We start from the raw sequence: 21,555 nt of genomic DNA, 5'->3' as shown, positions 1-21,555 counted from the left end.
TTTTTAGATTGATGTAAAAGCTGTTTGTTAGATACTGCAATGTGCGACTGCATACAGTAGGTGGCGGTATGTACCTTTGAAGTCATTGCTGCAACCCGCCATCAACACCAAAAGAAGACGGACAATGCCGCAATTCGCGTTTTCTCTCCTACCGCCTGATAGAAACAGACCTGGACGAAAATTCCAGTCCGGGTTTTCTTCATTTCCAGGTAGGTTGAGACTCGAAGATTATCTCTTCTTCCTTTGTGTTTGAAATTAGTTCAGACGGGACAATTTGACCAGGAAACAGAGCTTTCAGACTTTACAAATGTCCCTAGAACAAGAAGTAGACGTTCTTAACGATAATGAGGTGTTCAATAGATTATTCCCCATTCATCGCGCTTGTCGGGATGGAGATGTTGGGGCTTTGCTGTCATTTCTCCAGGAACACACTCGTCTGACAACTGAGGACTCTTACTACGGCTGGACCCCCATTCACTGGGCAGCTCACTCTGGACAGGTGCGGACTAAGTTTAAAAAACCCTAAAGGAAGCTTCGTATGTTTTGGATACGATCAAAAATCTACGCTCAACTTTAGTGCTTCGTCTACTTTTCTGTGGGAGTAGTTTTTGGAGGGAAACAGAAACATTGTGAGCGAATAGTTTTCCTGATTTGAGCGTCAACCACAATTGTTTAAACAATCAGTTTTGTAAACTAAATGTGTATGGTGGGGAAAACATCCCAATAACGTGCTGTTAACAATGGACGATACTGCATATTTTTGTATCAATTATATACCAAATATACAGGACCAGAATTGTCGATGCTGATATTTTTACTTAAATTGGAGCTGCACTTTTTTTAAATTCCGCCTATCGTTCACAATCATTATGAAAGAAATGACGACTGATGGAATTTTCAATGTTTTATAGTGCGGAAATAAACGTAAATAAAAGCCTCTTACAGCGGAGCCAATGGGTTATCTGTTTCGCCCCTAAATCCAATAAATAACCATTTAAAAACCGCCAACAATATTCCATTTACATTTCGTGATTTGAATATTAACCAAGTATTAGTGATATTGTCATACTTGCCAACCTTGAGACCTCGGATATCGGGAGGTGGGGTGGGGTGCGTGGTTAAGAGGAGAGTATATTTACAGCTAGAATTCATAGAATTCACCAACTCAAGTATTTCATACATATGTATATATATATATATATATATGTATGAAATACTTGAGTTTCAGTGAATTCTAGCTATATATATATATATATATATATATATATATATATATATATATATATATATATATTTATATATTTATATATTTATTTTATTATACATATAAATAAAATAAATACTTGAATTTCAGTGTTCCGTAGGCTATCCAGTAGATGGCAGTATTGTCCTGTTTAACTTCTCCGTTCATGAATGAGTATATCATTTCGGCCACCGTGTTCAATGGAGAAGTATGTTCTACAAAATGTACAGGCAACATAATTACATACTCCTTCCACTTCGAACTGTCCTGGATGAACGGAAATTCTTGTTTCCATTCGTTTTGGAACTTGCAAGCGTATTTCTTCATCTTGCTCGTCGACGGCGTCGCCATGTCTGTAACTTCCTCGTTCTTCTGCTTCGTCTCCTTGTTGTGTGCGCAGTTTTGCACTCTACTCTCTAAAAGCCGTAGATTTTATGACGTCATTGGGCAGGCAAGCTGTTTATATTGTAGGAAAGCGGACGTGAGAACAGGCTGTCCCCACTCAGGTCCGCATTGAGCTGGAGGGGGCGTGGCCTCCAGCTGCGGCTGAATACCGGGAGTTTTTCGGGAGAACATTTCTGCCGGGAGGTTATCGGGAGAGGGAGTCTCCCGCTAAAAACGGGAGGGTTGGCAAGTATGGATATTGTTATTATAAACGCTAACGCAGACTAACTATTTATAATGGCACTGATCATCTCACCTGGACAGAAGAAGTCCGAGGATATATTCCGACAAGTTGGTACACTTCGACAGCCATTTAGGACCCGGAAATGGCGAGCACAGCACATAAAGACGCTTGGTCCCCCCACCACGTTTCTTCACAAAGATTATGGTAATTCTTAATCTAAATGAGAATATATGAACGTTTTAGCAGTTGGCATCCTAATGGCTGCAGACATTGCACAGTAAGTGATGTTTTATTATGTTTGTTGGCTCTCATGAAGTCTGCGGTGAGCAATAATCAATGATGAAGGAAAAAATAAAGTTGTGATGTGTTCTTTTAAATTATTGCGCTGCGTATGCCTAAAGTGATCAAAATATGTAAATATAAAAATATTAATGAAAATGTGCCCGGTACTACATTACATATATATACTGACATCATGTATATAAAACCTCAGTGGAGGTGTTTGGATGTTTTTATAAAGTCTTTATATGCAGAATAGAACGGCTCACATAGGCTCCAATGTAAGCAGGCTCCAATGTAAGCAGACTTTTGATCACATTTATTTAATATTTAAAATGCAAAAAAAAAAAAACATCCATCATAATAATGATTGTGAACGATAGGCAAAATTCCAAAAAAAAGTGCAGTTCCCCTTTAAGAATGTTCAAGATTATTGACAGATAAATTGATTGTGATCATAATCAGAAAAAGAACATAAGACAGTAGTTTAGGCAAACCAAACAATATTTATATCATCATACTATATGTGAAAGGTTTAAAAATATAAAAAAGCTAAAGTATGTCACTTAAAATTATATATTTTTTTAACCTAAAACAACACCACCGGCTGGCATATTTCCTGTGTCCAAGGGCTCATAAATCTTTGGGCACCTCATGATTCGATTACAATTATGATTCAGGAGCCACGAGTCCATTAAAAATCAACTATTGATACATCTTTAAGTATATTGATCCAGTTTTACATTTCTTTTCGTTTCACTAATTAAGTGTTTATCATTTGCAACTTAAAAAGAAAAAAAAAATAGTTTGGAATAAAAAACATTTCAATTAATTCACACATTTATCAAATTAATGAATATGTGTGCAAAACTGGACCATAAGTGCCCTAAAATAAAAGAGCTGGTCGGATCTTTCGCTGAGATGGCTCACAACAGTCACATTTTAGAACGGCCTGCATTACTTTCTTTACAATAAATACATCTATTATTGGGGCTTCACAGTGGAACAGGGGTTAGTGCATGTGCCTCATAATACGAAAGTCCTGAGTTCAATCCCGGGCTCGGGATCTTTCTGTGTAGAGTTTGCATGTTCTCCCCGTGACTGTGTGGGTTCCCTCCATGTACTCCGGCTTCCTCCCACCTCCAAAGACATGCACCTGGGGATAAGTTGATTGGCAACAATAAATTGGCCCTGTGTGTGAATGTGAGTGTGAATGTTGTCTGTCTATCTGTGTTGGCCCTGCGATGAGGTGGCGACTTGTCCAGGGTGTACCCCGCCTTTCGCCCGAATGTAGCTGAGATAGGCTCCAGCACCCCTCGCGACCCCGAAAGGGACAAGCGGTAGAAAATGCATGGAAATCTATTATTGATTATTACTAATCGATTCTATAATTGTCCATGTTCGAATTGCGATGCATCTAAAAATCGATTATTTCCCCCACCTCTAATACTAACAGTGTAACAATATGAATAACACAAAAAACTATTTTTTTGGTGGATATTATTATTATAAAAAAACAGTAAAATATCAATCTCATGTTGATCAAATACTGACACTGTCCTTGGTATCGATATTTAGATCTAACCTACTTTGATCTGATGTGTTTGGGAGGAGCCCACAAACTTAAAAACCAGTGTGCAAATTAAATTTTTTGGTTAATTTGTACATGAACAAATTTAAATTAAAATTTAAATATGCAATTCCTATTAACATATTCTAACATACAAATTGGAAAATATTACACTTTTATTTATCTGTTTCAGCGGTAGATTATTTTGGAAATAAATGTATGCTGTAAATTACATTGCAATTTTACTAAATACTGTATTACTGTGTTTATGCATTACAAAAATACATTATTTTAGAATTTATATAATTGATTGTTCTCTCGCCCATCTGTCCTTATGGAGTTTTCTTATCCAATGCTAACAGTGTATTTTGCATACAGTTGGAGTGTGTCATACGCCTGGTGCAGATGGGTTGCGATGTGAACACGGTGTCAAGTCGCTTCAACCAGACCCCAACACACACAGCGGCATTTGGCGGGCATCCTCACTGTGTGTTGTGGCTATCACGGGCAGGTGCGGACATCAACCATCAGGTCAGCAATTATACTGTAAATGTGTAAATTAGAGGTGGGAATCTTTCGGCACCTCACAATTCCATTACGATTTAGAGGTTACAATTTAATTATAAATAAATTATTTATATATCTATGATTATTATATTGTATATTATTATTAAATTGTATGATGATAATCAGGGTTTCCACAGGTCATTAAAAAGCATTAAAAGTAATTAAAGGCCTACTGAAATGATTTTTTTAAATTTAAACGGGGATAGCAGATCCATTCTATGTGTCATACTTAATCATTTCGCGATATTGCCATATTTTTGCTGAAAGGATTTAGTAGAGAACATCGACGATAAAGTTTGCAACTTTTGGTCGCTGATAAAAAAAGCCTTGCCTGTACCGGAAGTAGCGTGACGTCGCAGGTTGAAGGGCTCCTCACATTTCCCCATTGTTTACAATGCAGCGAGAGCGAGTCGGACCGAGAAAGCGACGATTACCCCATTAATTTGAGCGAGGATGAAAGATTCGTGGATGAGGAACGTTAGAGTGAAGGACTAGAGTGCAGTGCAGGACGTATCTTTTTTCGCTCTGACCGTAACTTGGGTACAAGGGCTCTTTGGATTCCACACTTTCTCCTTTTTCTATTGTGGATCACAGATTTGTATTTTAAACCACCTCAGATACTATATCCTCTTGAAAATGAGAGTCGAGAACGCGAAATGGACAGTCACAGTGACTTTTATCTCCACGACAATACATCGGCGAATCAATTTAGCTACAGAGCTAACGTGATAGCATCGGGCTTAAATGCAGATAGAAACAAAATAAATAAACCCCTGACTGGAAGGATAGACAGAAAATCAACAATACTATTAAACCATGGACATGTAACTACACGGTTAATGCTTTCCAGCCTGGCAAAGCTTAACAATGCTGTTGCTAACGACGCCATTGAAGCTAACTTAGCTACGGGACCTCGACAGAGCTATGCTAAAAACATTATCTCTGCACCTACGCCAGCTCTCATCTGCTCATCACGACCCGTGCTCACCTGCGTTCCAGCGATCGACGGCGCGACGAAGGACTTCACCCGATCACTGATGCGGCCGGCGGCCCGGAGACAGAGGAAGTCAAGGTGAGGACAGCGGTGCGGCGGCGGGCGTTGTAGCTTTCGACGACACCCCGGCCGCCATCAGAGTCGGCAAGAAACATATATTTCCCCAAAGTTACGTACGCGACATGCACATAGCGCCACGCACGTACGGGCAAGCGATCAAATCTTTGGAAGCCAAAGCTGTACTCACGGTAGCGCGTCTGCTATCCATCTCAAAGTCCTCCTGGTTGTGTTGCTGTAGTCCGCCGCTAATACACCGATCCCACCTACAGCTTTCTTCTTTGCAGTCTTCATTGTTCATTAAACAAATTGCAAAAGATTCACCACCACAGATGTCCAGAATACTGTGGAACTTTTCAATGAAAACAGAGCTGTTTGTATTGGGACACAATGGTGTGCCAATACTTCCGTTCACTCTGTGACGTCACCCGCATACGTCATCATACATAGACGTTTTCAACCGGAAGTTTTGCGGGAAATTTAAAATTGCACCTGGAAATTGCAAATGTTAAGATTTCATCATTGATATATAAACTATCAGACTCCGTGGTCGGTAGTAGTGGGTTTCAGTAGGCCTTTAAATGGATTTTGCGAAAATTAAGGCCTTAAACGGTATCAAAAGCATTACAATTCAATGTCCAGTGGCTTTAAAAAAATTCATACAATTATCGTCCGGGGCTGATAGTCAATAAGTCAATTCATGGAATGATAAATAAAAATTAACTTAAGAACTTTTCCGCCATCGCTAAAGTGCTATGTTCATACGTTTATTTATTTGTTTCTGGCTTTCAAACTGAATACAGAAGTCTCACTCTGTGGCCCCTCAATATAATTAAAAATTCATCGCACAAATGTATATTTATGAGGGCATTTTTTAGTTTTGCTTAACAGACTTGTTAATAACTTCGTAAAGTTTTGAGCTACCCTAACCCACTCTAGACTTTACCTCCCTCTTTCTCATCTCCTCTTACTGCTGCACAGTCTCTGTTTCAGAGGAAACATTTTTTGATACCCACCTACAGAAGTCATGTGATGCAGCTGCCCGACTTTTAACAAACACAAGAAAAAGAGAGCACATTACTCCTGTTTTAGCCTCCCTCCACTGGCTGCCTGTGTCTTTTAGAGTCCATTTTAAAATTATCTTACTTGTTTTTAAATCCTTACATGGTCTTGCCCCACCTTACCTCTCTGAGCTGCTCCACCTCTATGCCCCCACCCGGTCCCTCAGGTCAGCTGATCAGCTGATCCTGGGGGTACCCAAATCCAAGCGTAAGCTCAGGGGGGACAGAGCCTTCTCTGTTGCGGGCCCCAAACTCTGGAATGATCTTCCACTCCATGTGAGACAGGCCCCTTCTTTGGCTATTTTTAAGACCCTTCTTAAAACCCATTTTTATTCACTGGCTTTTAACCCAGCATGAGACTTTAAACTGTTTTTAACTTTTAACTTTTTTAACTGTTTTTAACTTTTAACTGCTTTTTATCTAACAAAATTGTTCTCAGGGTAATTTTGTATTTGCTTTTTTAATGTGTATTTTATTTCTGTTTTAAATTTTATTTTTTAGTCTGTCCTTTGCCTTTATTTCTTTGTGGTGTACAGCCCTTTGTTTTTCAACTGTGGTTGTTTTTAAAGGGCTTTATAAATAAAGTTGTTATGGTATGGTATGTGATAATGTTTCAGAACGTCATTTGATTTCAAGGTGTGTTGTGTTTAATTGCTGCTCGAAACACAAAGATGATCTAAGAGCGAGATTATGGAGGGGGAAACGTGGCTCAGTCGGCAAAGCGGCAAGGTTCCAGGTTCGATGCCAGCTTCCCCCATCCAAGTCACTGCCATTGTGTCCTTAACCAAGACACTTCACCCTCCTTTCTCCCAGTGCCCCCCACACTGGTTTAAATGCAGCTTAAAGATGTAGATAATAGGTTTCACGATGTAAAGCGCTTTGAGTCTCTAGAGAAAAAGCGCTATATTTATATATATTATTCACTTCACTTATTCACAGAGGTCGTAGGTGGTGTTTCCCGTTCATTCAGAGGAGCAGCTTTTAAATAAATGAGTCTATGGAAAACGCAGCGGTGAAGATGACACAAACAATTGGGCATTTTTTTGTTGTTGTTTTTTTACTCTGGCCAGTGTTCAGTCAGTCCCTGATTGTGGGAGACAGCTCATTTATACTGGGGGATGTGCACCTAGTAAAAAGGGTCTGGTGACACCACTACCTACTACCTTGTTAGTTCAGTAATTGTATTTCCCGAGTTTGCATTTCTGGTTTCAGGATTTGACGGGTGAGGCTCCCATCCACAAGGCTGCCAGGGCCGGAAGCTTGGAGTGCATCCAGGTGCTTATGATAGCGGGCGCAAAAACACAGTAAGTACATTGTTTCCCCCAAACTGCCAACATACCTGTGGCAATGGGGGCATGGTCAAAAATGACATCATCATATAATTTGCATAATCTGCTATGATGCACATATTTTCTTTAAAAAAGTTATACATACCTAAAAAAAAATCTGTAAATATTAATTAGTATTAACATTTTTTTAATATTATATTGTTTTGCTAAATTTTTCAATTGTTGCTGCTTATTGTACAATGTGCTTTGTTTTGGTTATTTTTCAAGTTTCTAAAGACAATAATTTTAGTGCCTTTTTTTTAAAAACGTCTATTAACAAATCCAGCAGCTTTTTTGGGTGTTATTGGAGACAATACTCGTATTTAAAAACCCTTTACTTCCGTCGCTCGATGTCTGCGACAAACAGCGAGCTGACATCATTATGGTCCGTACCTGATCTTAGGGCCCCGGTTTTGCTTCTTTTTTGGTAATTTTTGTGGGGGTTAGGAAAACAACTTTTTTGTCTCAAGTTGTTTTGTTTTTTGTCTTGTCATCACTAACATTCTGCAGTAAACGAAGTATAATTGGTGTAGTGAATACGATAAGACATTTAGTTCAAGTTAACATTTACTAAACAATGCTTTCAAATGGTAGATTATTATTTGTATTCTTTAAAAACTTGTATACATTAGTGCTTTTCACCATTGCTTTGGTAAACAAAAAGCGGCGACCCAGATTGTACAGTTTTTAAAACCCTAATTCTGTATCTTATGTTGGATGAAAATACATTACAGTCCTGTTTGAATGTGAGGTACTGTAAAATAATAGAAACCAACACATTAAGCAAATGTGTTGGTTTATATAACATAACAAGTTAGATTATTTCAGGAACAAAATGTTTTTTTTTTAATCCACAAACAATCAAAATGAACACAGAGTATCTGTCAACAAAGGTTTTTTTAGAACATGTTATGTCAGAGGAGTGGAATCTTTGCAGACACATAAAAAGTCTGATGAAAAAATATTTGGATATAAAAATGCCTTTTCTGATTTAATTAGTGGGTGTGTTGATTCTCTCAGTCGGACCAATACAGTCACATAGATGTTCTGAGTGCCTGCAAGTCCCCATTCAGGGCAGGATTACTGGCGAGCTGCAGCAGATAGTGAAAGTCAAGTGTGTCAATAAAGTCGCTGCTCCTTCTCAATGTTGTGTTTCAACTTATATGCTAGTGTTACTCATATTTCTTTATTTTGTTCTTCTGGGTTGCACTTCCAGCTGTGTAAGGGGAAGAGGCCCAATGCTGAATGAACATTAATTTTGTCGTGATGAGCCTCACTTTCGCGACGGTGGAACGGGAGGTCACACATGCACACACGAACGCACAAAGAGACACACACAGACACAGACACACACAGGATCACGGTCAATAAAGGTGTATTGTTCTGTGCAGGAATATACCAAGCATCGTTGCTTCCCTACTGTTTACTACGGCGGTAACTTCTAACTGACAAATCCACCACGTTTGATCAAAGAAATATGCTACCAGTTGATCACCATGATCAAACTCAAATTAATCACGATCATATAATTGCCCAGCCCTAATGTATATATTGTAATTTTCGGACTATAAATCGCTCCGGAGTATAAGTCGCACTGGCCGAAAATGCATAATAAAGAAGGAAAAAAACATACATAAGTCGCACTGGAGTATAAGTCGCATTTTTTGGGGAAATTTATTTGATAAAACCCAACACCAAGAATAGATATTTGAAAGGCAATTTAAAATAAATAAAGAATAGTGAACAACAGGCTGAATAAGTGTATGTTATATGACGCATAAATAACCAACTGAGAACGTGCCTGGTATGTTAACGTAACATATTATGGTAAGAGTCATTCAAATAACTATAACATATAGAACATGCTATACGTTTACCAAACAATCTGTCACTCCTAATCGCTAAATCCGATGAAATCTTATACGTCTAGTCTCTTACGTGATTGAGCTAAATAATATTACACATACTGTAAGTCGCTCCTGAGTATAAGTCGCACCCCCGGCCAAACTATGAAAAAAACTGCGACTTATAGTCCGAAAAATACGGTATATATTTATATTTATTAGGGATGTCACGGTATAAACATTTCTTATCACGGTTATTGTTAGCAAAATTATCACGGTTATCATTATCGCTGTATTTTTAAATGTGCTCAAATTTTTAAAAAATTACTTGTACTGAAATCTTTTCACCAAGTTATATTTAAAAAAAACACAAACAACACATTGAAAATTATTTCCTTTGTAGAAGAAACATTATTGTAGATAAAAACACTGTTTCATCGACCTCAAGTAGAAATTGAATGTGCATATGAAAGCAACAAAAGCATAATATGGCAGAAAAAATAATAACATAAATAAATAAAATAAATGGGGAAATTGTGCAAGATGACACTTTATGGAAATAAGAGATCCAAAAATATAAACAATTGTAAACATTTTGAAAGATGGCCCCTGATGGCCATAAGACGTAACTGCACTTTTTGTCCATATAGATCAGGGGTCACCAACCTTTTCGAAACCAAGAGCTACTTCTTGGGTACTGATTAATGCGAAGGGCTACCAGTTTGATACACACTTAAATAAATTGCCAGAAATAGCCAATTTGCTCAATTTACCTTTAACTCTATGTTATTATTAATAATTAATGATATTTATCTTTGTGGAAACACTGATCATCTTAATGATTTCTCACAATAAATATATATAGAAACAGATAAATGTCAATATGCAACACTTTATTTTTATATTTTCTCTAAGTGCACATTTTTCAAATTGAACATTTTCAAATGATCACTTCCAAGACAGTCTTGAGAAATCACAATATCCCATTTTAACTAGTTAGCCACTAACATTTTTGAACAAATCATGAATTACTTTGCACCATGTTTGTACAAATAATAACTCATGTAAAATACAAAAGTCAACTCTCAAATTTTTAAATAAGTCATGTCACACTTTGAACTGGACACCAAATCTGTTCTGTTTCTTTGTCAGTTAGTGAAGACCAAGTCTTCAAAATATTTTCTTGGATTTTACTTTTTTTTTTTAGTTTTGTCTCTCTTAGAATTAAAAATGTCGAGCAAAGCGAGACCAGCGTGCTAGTAAATAAATAACGTTTAAAAAATAGAGACAGCTCACTGGTAAGTGCTTGTCAAGGGTTTTGCTTTTTTCACTGTGCTTATCCCACACTTGAAGGGATGTACCAATGCTGAATGTGGCTTCTGGATTTCACTCAAAAGACCAGACCGTAGTTACTTTTTTCCTTTTATTTTCCTTTAGTTTGCAACAGTTTTTCCAATGAAAAAACAGCTTATTTTTTCTTCTTTAGTCTTTTTAGCAGTCTTTAGCAGTGTTAGTAGACTTTAGTTTCTTTAGCTGTCATTAGCTGTCTTTAGTAGCCTTTAGCTTCTTTAGTAGGTGAAAAACCTTTAAGGACAAAAGACCACAAGATTAACATGCTGTAAAAAAAAAACAATCAATTATCAATCCCATAATTTACAATTATTAATTAGGCTATCAAACACTTAACAATTAAACAAGTGCAAGAAAATGGATTAATATTTTCCCTTTAAGTTAATTCAGATTTTAAATAAATTGTCTCAACATAAATGCACCAAGATAAATATAAAATACATTTAACACCAGAAACACAATAGATAAATGCAGCAGAAAACCCAATATGCAAATACATAAATACCTAACCAATTAACCACCTATTTTAGATACATATTTAAAATCCATATCCAATATAAATATATTATTAATTTATCAGTGAAACACTCAATCTTAAACGCTGTCTACTGGTAGAAAAATACCCATTTTCTATGCCCTCACTAGCAGCCAATGATCCAACACAGTTAAATCCAACACTTTAAGTTGAGCGACTTCACCCTCCTGATGAAGCAAACTGCTCCAACATTTATCAAACTAAGCAAAGAATCACAACACTTCCTTACTAAACAACAGTTACACAAACCACCATGTGTATTTAGCCTCCAGACTAAGCACGCTACATGCACACAAACCCCCCACCCCCCACCAGCGCAACAGGTGCGCCACACCCACAAAGAGAAATAAAGTGCAATCTTACCGGCTGTCCATTCAGCTTTTGGCTTTGGTACACTTTTGGCACAACTCTGTGTTATCTGTAATGAACTAAACCTTTCTCCACTCTGCGCTGGCGTCTTTTGTACTCCTTGATTTGGCACAGCTGTCTAATTACCGGGCTCGCGCACCAGCAGACGAGACGGGAGCGCGCCGCGTTATACCTGCGGGTGAACGTAAACTAATAATAATGCATTTCCTGGGGTTGCCTAGGTGAATAGGGATGTGGATGTGCTCTAAAATAAAATATAATTTTATTAAGTGGGGTTTGGCTGGTTGCCAAGCAGCCGCAGTTACGCGCTCGCGCATCAGCTGACGAGACAGCTGTTCGCCGCTACAGTGCTGCTATTTGAGCTATGTTTAGAACAGTCCAGCAAGCGACTCATCTGGTCATTACGGGCTACCTGGTGCCCGCGGGCACCGCGTTGGTGACCCCTGATATAGATAATAGTGTTCATGTATGAGATCTAGTCTTATACATAGGGTTGCATGATTATGGCCAAAATAATAATGAAAATTATTATTTATCATTATAAATTATGATTATTGATTATGTTAGCTGAAACGGTGTGAAGGCGACGCCATCGTGTAATTTGTAATTTCTATAGGCTATAGATAAACGTTATCCATATATTTAAAGACAAATATTAGTTTTTTGTTCATTAATAGTATAACGGGTAATCTTTTTCTCATTACATGATGCCTTTATCTCTATTTTTACATTTTGATAGAGGGAGGTATTTTTTTAAGTTATGTACATTTATATGTACATGTCGATGCTGTATCGGGACAGATCCGCCAAGAGTTTGAACAGGAATTAACTATACACAATAAAACATTAACAAAATGCTATGACACATGAATGGTTTTTAAAGTAATAACTTTGAAATTTAAAAAAACACAAGTATTGTAAAAAAAACAAAAAAACATGGTGTTTAATTTTTGATATCAATATAAAACTCAATGCAGTTTGGCTAATGAAGATAAAGTATAATAAACAAGCTTTGTTCTTCTCTAACAACACCTATGTGGCTTCATAGTAAAAGAGTGCGGGTACTAGACTAGCCTGCCTGTAGTCCAGACCTGTCTCCCATTGAAAATGTGTGGCGCATTATGAACAATAGCTATAATCTGGTACAGAACATATCTGTCTTTGAGCTTAATGTTTCTGTACATTGTCCCTTCAAATAAAGACTAAACTAAACTAAACTAAAATGTGTGGCGCATTATGAAGCCTAAAGTACCACAACGTAGACCTCCGGACCAAAGAGGAAAAGAACCATCCGGATTGTTATAGTTGCAAAGTTGAAAAGCCAGCATCTGTGATGGTATGGGGGTGTATTAGTGCCCAAGACATGGGTAACTTACACATCTGTGAAGGCGCCATTAATGCTGAAAGGTACATACAGGTTTTGGAGCAACATATGTTGCCATCCAAGCAACGTTACCATGGACGCCCCTGCTTATTTCAGCAAGACAATGCCAAGCCATGTGTTACATCAACGTGGCTTCATAGTAAAAGAGTGCAGGTATTAGACTGGCCTGCCTGTAGTCCTGTGTGGCGCATTATGAAGCCTAAAATACCACAACGGAGAGGTACCGTGAGTATGCAGCCTTGGCTGCTAAACATTTGATAGCTTGACCGTATGTGCGCGTCACGTACGTAACTTTTTAAAAATATATAAGCTTTATGAACCTTGGGTTAGGTGAACGGTCTTTTGGGCTGAGTGATTGTGTGTGTTGATCAGGTGTTTGATTTGTATTGGCGTGTTCTATGGAGCTAGGAGCTAGTAGAGGAGCTAGGAGCTAGCGTAACAAACACGCAGGTGTTTTTATGCAGGATTAATTTGTGGCATATTAAATATAAGCCTGGTTGTGTTGTGGCTAATAGAGTATATATATGTCTTGTGTTTATTTACTGTTGTAGTCATTCCCAGCTGAATATCTGGTACAGTGAGTATGCAGCCTTGGCTGCTAAACATTTGATAGCTTGACCGTATGTGCGCGTCACGTACGTAACTTTTTAAAAATATATAAGCTTTATGAACCTTGGGTTAGGTGAACGGTCTTTTGGGCTGAGTGATTGTGTGTGTTGATCAGGTGTTTGAATTGTATTGGCGTGTTCTATGGAGCTAGGAGCTAGCAGAGGAGCTAGGAGCTAGCGTAACAAACACGCAGGTGTTTTTATGCAGGATTAATTTGTGGCATATTAAATATAAGCCTGGTTGTGTTGTGGCTAATAGAGTATATATATGTCTTGTGTTTATTTACTGTTGTAGTCATTCCCAGCTGAATATCAGGTCACCCCCGGCTCTCACAGCATCTTCCCTATCTGAATAGCTTCCACTCCCCACTAGTCCTTCACTTGCACTTTACTCATCCACAAATCTTTCATCCTCGCTCAAATTAATGGGGAAATTGTCGCTTTCTCGGTCTGAATCTCTCTCACTTCATGCGGCCATCATTGTAAACAATAGGGAACTTTGCGTATATGTTCAACTGACTACGTCACGCTACTTCCGGTAGGGGCAAGCCTTTTTTTTATCAGATACCAAAAGTTGCAATCTTTATCGTCGTTGTTCTATACTAAATCCTTTCAGCAAAAATATGGCAATATCGCGAAATGATCAAGTATGACACATAGAATAGATCTGTTATCCCCGTTTAAATAAAAAAAAATCATTTCAGTAGGCCTTTAAGGTTTTACTACTTACTTATAAAATACTACACAGTTTAGCTCCAGCCTATCTCGCCGATTGTATTGTACCATATGTCCCGACAAGAAATCTGCGTTCAAAGAACTCCGGCTTATTAGTGATTCCCAGAGCCAAAAAAAGTCTGTGGGCTATAGAGCGTTTTCTATTCGGGCTCCAGTACTCTGGAATGCCCTCCAGGTAACAGTTAGAGATGCTACCTCAGTAGAAGCATTTAAGTCCCATCTTAAAACTCATTTGTATAATCTAGCCTTTAAATAGACCCCCCTTTTTAGACCAGTTGATCTGCCGTTTCTTTTCTTCTCTCCTCTTCTCCCCTGTCCCTTTGGAGGGGGAGTTGCATAGGTCTGGTGGCCATGGATGAAGTGCTGGCTGTCCAGAGTCGGGACCCAGGGTGGACCACTAGCCTATGCATCGGTTGGGGACATCTCTGCGTTGCTGACCCGTCTCCACTCGGGACGGTTTCCTGCTGGCCCCACTATGGACTGGACTCCCGCTGATGTGTTGGATCCACTGTGGACTGGACTTTCACAATATTATGTCAGACCCACTCGACATCCATTGCTTTCGGTCTCCCCTAGAGGGGGGGGGATACCCACATATGCGGTCCTCTCCAAGGTTTCTTATAGTCATTCACCGACGTCCCACTGGGGTGAGTTTTTCCTTGCCCGTATGTGGGCTCTGTACCGAGGATGTCGTTGTGGCTTGTGCAGCCCTTTGAGACACTTGTGATTTAGGGCTATATAAATAAACATTGATTGATTGATTGATTGATTGAAAAATGTGTCTCCTCAGTTCCCAAATGTTTACTGAGTGTTGTTAAAAGGAAAGGCCATGTAACACAGTGGTGAACATGCCCTTTCCCAACTACTTTGGCACGTGTTGCAGCCATGAAATTGTAAGTTAATTATTAATTTACAAAAAAAAAAAAAAAAAGTTTATGAGTTTGAACATCAAATATCTTGTCTTTGTAGTCCATTCAATTAAATATGGGTTGAAAAGGATTTGCAAATCATTGTATTCCGTTTATATTTACATCTAACACAATTTCCCAACTCATATGGAAACGGGGTTTGTAGTTGTGTCATCGGATTTGCGGCCTCATGTGTTGGACACTCGGGTGAAGAGAGGGGCGGAGCTTTCTACCGATCACCACCTGGTGGTGAGTTGGCTGCGATGGTGGGGGAGGATGCCGGACAGACGTGGCAGGCCCAAACGCAGTGTGAGGGTCTGCTGGTAGTCTCCTGTCAGAGTTTCAATCCCCACCTCCGGAAGAACTTTGAACATGTCACGAGGGAGGTGCTGGACATTAAGTCCGAGTGGACCATTTTCCGCACCTCTATTGTCGAGGCGGCTGATTGGAGCTGTGGCTGCAAGGTAGTTGGTGACTGTCGTGGCGGTAATCCTAGAACCCGTTGGTGGACACCGGCGGTGAGGGATGCCGTCAAGCTGAAGAAAGAGTCCTATCGAGTTATTTTGGCTCATAGGACTCCGGAGGCAGCGGACAGGTAGACAGGCCAAGCGATGTGCGGCTTCAGCGGTCGCGATGGGAAAAACTCGGACATGGGAGGAGTTCGGGGAAGCCATGGAAAACGACTTCCGGACGGCTTCAAAGCGATTCTGGATCACCATCCGCCGCCTCAGGAAGGGGAAGCAGTGCACTGTCAACACCGTGTATGGTGAGGATGGTGTTCTGCTGACCTTGACTGCGGATGTTGTGGATCGGTGGAGGGAATACTTCGAAGACCTCCTCAATCCCACCAACACGTCTTCCTATGAGAAATCAGTCTTCCTATGAGGAAGCAGTGTCTGGGGAATCTGTGGTGGGCTCTCCTATTTCTGGGGCTGAGGTTGCTGAGGTAGTTAAAAAGCTCCTCGGTGGCAAAGGCCCCGGGGGTGGATGAGATCCGCCCGGAGTTCCTTAAGGCTCTGGATGCTGTGGGGCTGTCTTGGTTGACAAGACTCTGCTACATCGCGTGGAAATCAGGGGCGGTACCTCTGGATTGGCAGACCAGGGTGGTGGTTCCTCTCTTTAAGAAGGGGAACCGGAGGGTGTGTTCCAACTATTGTGCGATCACACTCCTCAGCCTTCCCGATAAGGTCTATTCAGGTGTACTGGAGAGGAGGCTACGCCGGATAGTCGAACCTCGGATTCAGGAGGAACAGTGTGGTTTTCGTCCTGGTCGTGGAACTGTGGACCAGCTCTATACTCTCGGCAGTGCTTTGTGGACTTGGAGAAGGCATTCTACCGTGTCTCTCTGGAAGTCCTGTGGGGAGTGCTCAGAGAGTATGGGGTATCGGACTGTCTGATTGTGGCGGTCCGCTCCCTGTACGATCAGTGTCAGAGCTTGGTCTGCATTGCCGGCAGTAAGTCGGACACGTTTCCAGTGAGGGTTGGACTCCGCCAAGGCTGCCCTTTGTCACCGATTCTGTTCATAACTTTCATGGACAGAATTTCTAGGCACAGTCAGGGCGTGAGGGGATCCGGTTTGGTGGCTGCAGGATTAGATCTCTGCTTTTTGCAGATGATGTGGTCCTGATGGCTTCACCTGGCCAGGATCTTCAGCTCTTACTGGATCGGTTTGCAGCCAAGTGTGAAGCGGCTGGGGTGAGAATCAGCACCTCCAAGTCCGAGTCCATGGTTCTCGCCTGGAAAAAGGTGGAGTGCCATCTCCGGGTTGGGGAGGAGACCCTGCCCCAAGTGGAGGAGTTCAATTACCCCGGAGTCTTGTTCACGAAGGAGGGAAGAGTGGATCGTGAGATCGACAGGCGGACACGGGTACAAGCGGCCGAAACGAATTTCCTCCGCCGGGTGGCGGGGCTCTCCCTTAGAGATAGGATGAGAAACTCTGCCATCCGGGGGGAGCTCAAAGTAAAGCCGCTGCTCCTCCAAATCGAGAGGAGCCAGATGAGGTGGTTCGGGCATCTGGTCAGGATGCCACCCGAACGCCTCCCTGGGGAGTCCGACCGGTAGGAGGCCACGGGGAAGATCCAGGACACGTTGGGTAGACTATGTCTCCCGGCTGGCCTGGGAACGCCTCGGGATCCCCGGGAAGAGCTGGACGAAGAAAGTCTGGGCTTCCCTGCTTAGGCTGTTGCCCCCGCGACCCAAGCTCGGATAAGCGGAAGAAGATGGATGGATGGAAGTTGTCCAAAATTACACACTACAGATTCAATTACCGTGTGGCGTTCCACTCAATTGTGTTCACTCGCTTGCAGTTTAAGGAACGCCAGCGGGCAGACTGTGGCTGACCTGGCAGGCAGTCACGGCTTAGACGACTGCCTTCGCCTCATCTCCAACCTTCTGCAGCTCAATGAAAAGCCTATCTGTGGTCCTGGTCTGCTGGGCAGGAAAAGGCTGCATTCTGCTTTTGAGAATGGTCACATAAAAAAGGCAAAGAGAGGTAATTAATTTATATTCAATAGCAATATACCTTGATCAATAATTCAAAACGTCTGGATGATGGTATCTTGTATTGCAGATGAGTTTCTGCAGATAAATAATGCTGGAGTTGATGACTGCATGGATTCCAACCCTTCAGGTGAGTTGACCACATAAGCAAGTACATGTGGGTTTGGACACGTGTGCAATGCATTTTGAAGATGTTTAACACGCACGGTATTGATGCTTCTTTTCACTGCACAGTGCTTGCCTTTTTTATAGTACAAACCCCGTTTCCATATAGTTGGGACATTGTGTTAGATGTAAATATAAACGGAATACAATGATTTGCAAATAATTTTCAACTCATATTCAGTTGAATATGCTACAAAGACAACATATTTGATGTTCAAACTGATAAACATTTTTTTTTTTGCAAATCATTAACTTTAGAATTTGATGGCAGCAACACGTGACAAAGAAGTTGGGAAAGGTGGCAATAAATACTGATAAAGTTGAGGAATGCTCATCAAACACTTATTTGGAACATCTCACAGGTGAACAGGCAAATTGGGAATTGGTGGGTGCCATGATTGGGTATAAAAGTAGATTCCATGAAATGCTCAGTCATTCACAAACAAGGATGGGGTGAGGGTCACCACTTTGTCAACAAATGCGTGAGCAAATTGTTGAACAGTTTAAGAAAAACTTTTCTCAACCAGCTATTGCAAGGAATTTAGGGATTTCATCATCTACGGTCCGTAATATCATCAAAGGGTTACCATGGACGCCCCTGCTTATTTCAATGCCAAACCACGTGTTACATCAACGTGGCTTCATAGTAAAAGAGTGCGGGTATTAGACTGGCCTGCCTGCAGTCCAGACCTGTCTCCCATTGAAAATGTGTGCCGCATTATGAAGCCTAAAATACCACAACGGAGACCCCCGGACTGTTGAACAACTTAAGCTGTACATCAAGCAAGAATGGGAAAGAATTCCACCTGAGAAGCTCAAAAAATGTGTCTCCTTAGTTCCCAAACGTTTACTGAGTGTTGTTAAAAGGAAAGGCCATGTAGCACAGTGGTGAACATGCCCTTTCCCAACTACTTTGGCACGTGTTGCAGCCATGAAATTCTAAGTTAATTATTATTTGTAAAAAAAAAAATAAAGTTTATGAGTTTGAACATCAAATATCTTGTCTTTGTAGTGCATTCAATTGAATATGGGTTGAAAAGGATTTGCAAATCATTGTATTCCGTTTATATTTACATCTAACACAATTTCCCAACTCATATGGAAACGGGGTTTGTATAATGGGAGTCTTCAAAAGCACATTAGTGTGAACATAATTAACAACAGAGGAGTAGTTTGTTTTTGTCATTCCTACCGTCATCCACGAGTTACAATGATGGTCAAGCAATGAGTGATTAACGAATGTTATCATATCAACAAGCTTGGAACCAGCTGCTACCAAATACTACAAGCAGCATAATACCTGGTTGTGCAAACTCGTCAATAGAGAGTAGAGCTACTGACTAATTTGTAATGCAGTGGAAAGGGGGTAAAAGTGCATAATGGTCGGTAATGGGACAAGTCAAGGAAGTGTGTAGTACATCAGATAACATAGGAAAGAGATGAGAAGTTTTTGGTGCAGATCTGCCAAGCAGGACTTTTTTGATATGTGCTACATTCCAGAATACAGTGTTACCTTGGTTTTGTATGCTCCACTTTTCAGATGATTCGGTTTTTGGCTGACATTTATAACGCACAAAGTGATTTAAACCTGTCATTTTTGTTAATGCTGTATGGGCATTGGGGGTGGGCAACACATCTGAGTGGTAGTAATCTGTCTATCACAGTTGCTAGTGATGCTTTGAAAAATATGATCACTTGAAAAAGAATACAGGTCAAGAAATGTGTGGTACACAGGGGACCTGCGGGTTCTTAGAAGGTCTAAAATCCAATAATTAAAATCTTAAGGCCCAAAAATCTAAAATGTTATCAAAATCTCTACGAAAGGTCTAAAAATATATTAAGGTTATATTCAAAACAAAAGCATAAACGTCAGTCTCGCTTATAAATGTTTTGATTTTTGAGGGTGCTGTTCATGAACTCAAAACTGAACATTTAAGTACCTCCCAGTCCAGTCAGAATTGATCAAGCACAACAGTGGCGCTTAGCTGGCAGTGGATATTACCAAAGCCCACAGCAAACCTATGTTATTTGTGTAAGTTTGATTCAGTGAGTGCAAGTTCAACCATTTGTGACTCCCAAACAAATGAATGCATGATTAAAGGAGGAGATAAAAATGTGTAGAGCAGGGAGTGGCCAAAGTGGGCTTCCCAAGTTTAACACATTTTCATCATACATTGATGAAATCTCTGCAAGGCTAACTAGTTGCCATCTATAAAACGTAACTATCTCCACTTCAGTACCTTTATATATGTCGTATGCGGTTAAACTCCTTAATCATGGTGCTGCTGTACATGAAAAATATGCTCTGTTTGCACGAGGACCATTGACACATTTTCACTTCAGCCCTTGGAGGCAAAAAGTTGAAAATATAAACTGTGTCTGTGTCAAACGGCACAAACACCTGCACAACTGTACAGAGATTGACTTGTTAGATTTTTTTTTTTTCCATCATGGTCTGAAAAAAAAAAGTCTGAAATTTGACATGTTGAGACCTGCATAGACACTGGGTTCTGTGACTGTACACATAATTAAATTCCGGATCAAATATTTTACATGCCAAGAGATTCAAACTTTTTTTCCAACCTGCAGATTCCAGCACCATCATAAACCGCTCTCATCCACTGCTGCCGCTGTCTCCTCTTGACCAAATGAATGGGGAACCAATGCTTCCCAACCAGGATGAGGATTCCACTCCACTGTCTTGGCAGCAGGTTGGTGGTCCACACTGTCAGCACAGATCAGAGGACATGTGCGGCTCCCTGCATCGAACAGCAAGTCCCAGCAACTGTGTGTCCCATCGGCCGATGTTGCCCGGCCTGTCGGAAGCGGACTGCAGCGACTTTCTAAATTATGGACATTATCACGGGTTCGGGGACACAGCAGAGGAGCTGACCCAAAGAGGCCTTCAAGAACAGAAGTCACTTTAAAGGCATTGGAAGTGACATCCATCTGTGCCAGGATTTATAATCTTTTTTTCTCACAGATTAATTTTTATTTCACCAAATAGTCCCAAAATATTTTTAAGAGTACTTGGGGATTTTTTGATAACACTCAGCAGTTTGGGAATGTGCATTCGGTGCTGCATATAAAATACTTGCTTTCCTAATAAACACATTTTTGAAGTTTTACAAAGAAACTTGTCATTGTGTCAGTATTTTTTCAGATTTTTTTTAACGTAATCTCTGTTGGTTAAATTGTAATGTTAAATGAAGTGTGCAAAGAAACAGTGATCATCATCAAAATGTAAATAAGCAAAAGAAATACAAAAGGGTTTGGGTTGTTCTAACACAAATAGATATACGATACGCAGATGACACCACCTTGATCTAGTGATCCAGAAATGTTATTAGCTCAAGTCAAGAATGAAAGTGCTAAGGCGGGCCTATACTCGAATGTGAAAAAAAACAAGATAATGACAACAGAAAAAATCA

The 21,555-nt window shown here is 40.2% G+C and overlaps 1 protein-coding gene across 2 annotated transcripts; it reads left to right on the top strand.

Annotated features, from left to right (window-relative positions):
* The first annotated feature begins 55 nt into the window (after positions 1-55).
* LOC133654103 (ankyrin repeat domain-containing protein 10-like) lies at positions 56-21,259 on the top strand. Of its 2 annotated transcripts, XM_062054121.1 has the most exons (7): positions 56-209; positions 396-499; positions 4,099-4,251; positions 7,612-7,703; positions 17,767-17,951; positions 18,030-18,089; positions 20,714-21,259. In XM_062054121.1, exons 1-7 carry the CDS (start codon positions 125-127, stop codon positions 21,049-21,051), a joined length of 1,017 nt encoding a protein of 338 aa, XP_061910105.1. In that variant the 5' UTR covers positions 56-124; the 3' UTR covers positions 21,052-21,259. The 2 variants fall into 2 exon arrangements, with proteins under 2 accessions (XP_061910105.1, XP_061910104.1); XM_062054120.1 differs by lacking the exon at positions 56-209 and having other exon boundaries at positions 218-499.
* Positions 21,260-21,555: the final 296 nt, after the last annotated feature.

The sequence above is a fragment of the Entelurus aequoreus genome, linkage group LG07, assembly GCF_033978785.1.
Source record: "Entelurus aequoreus isolate RoL-2023_Sb linkage group LG07, RoL_Eaeq_v1.1, whole genome shotgun sequence".
In the NCBI taxonomy this organism is placed as follows: Eukaryota; Metazoa; Chordata; class Actinopteri; order Syngnathiformes; family Syngnathidae; genus Entelurus; species Entelurus aequoreus.
This window is presented reverse-complemented; position numbering and strand designations above follow the sequence as displayed.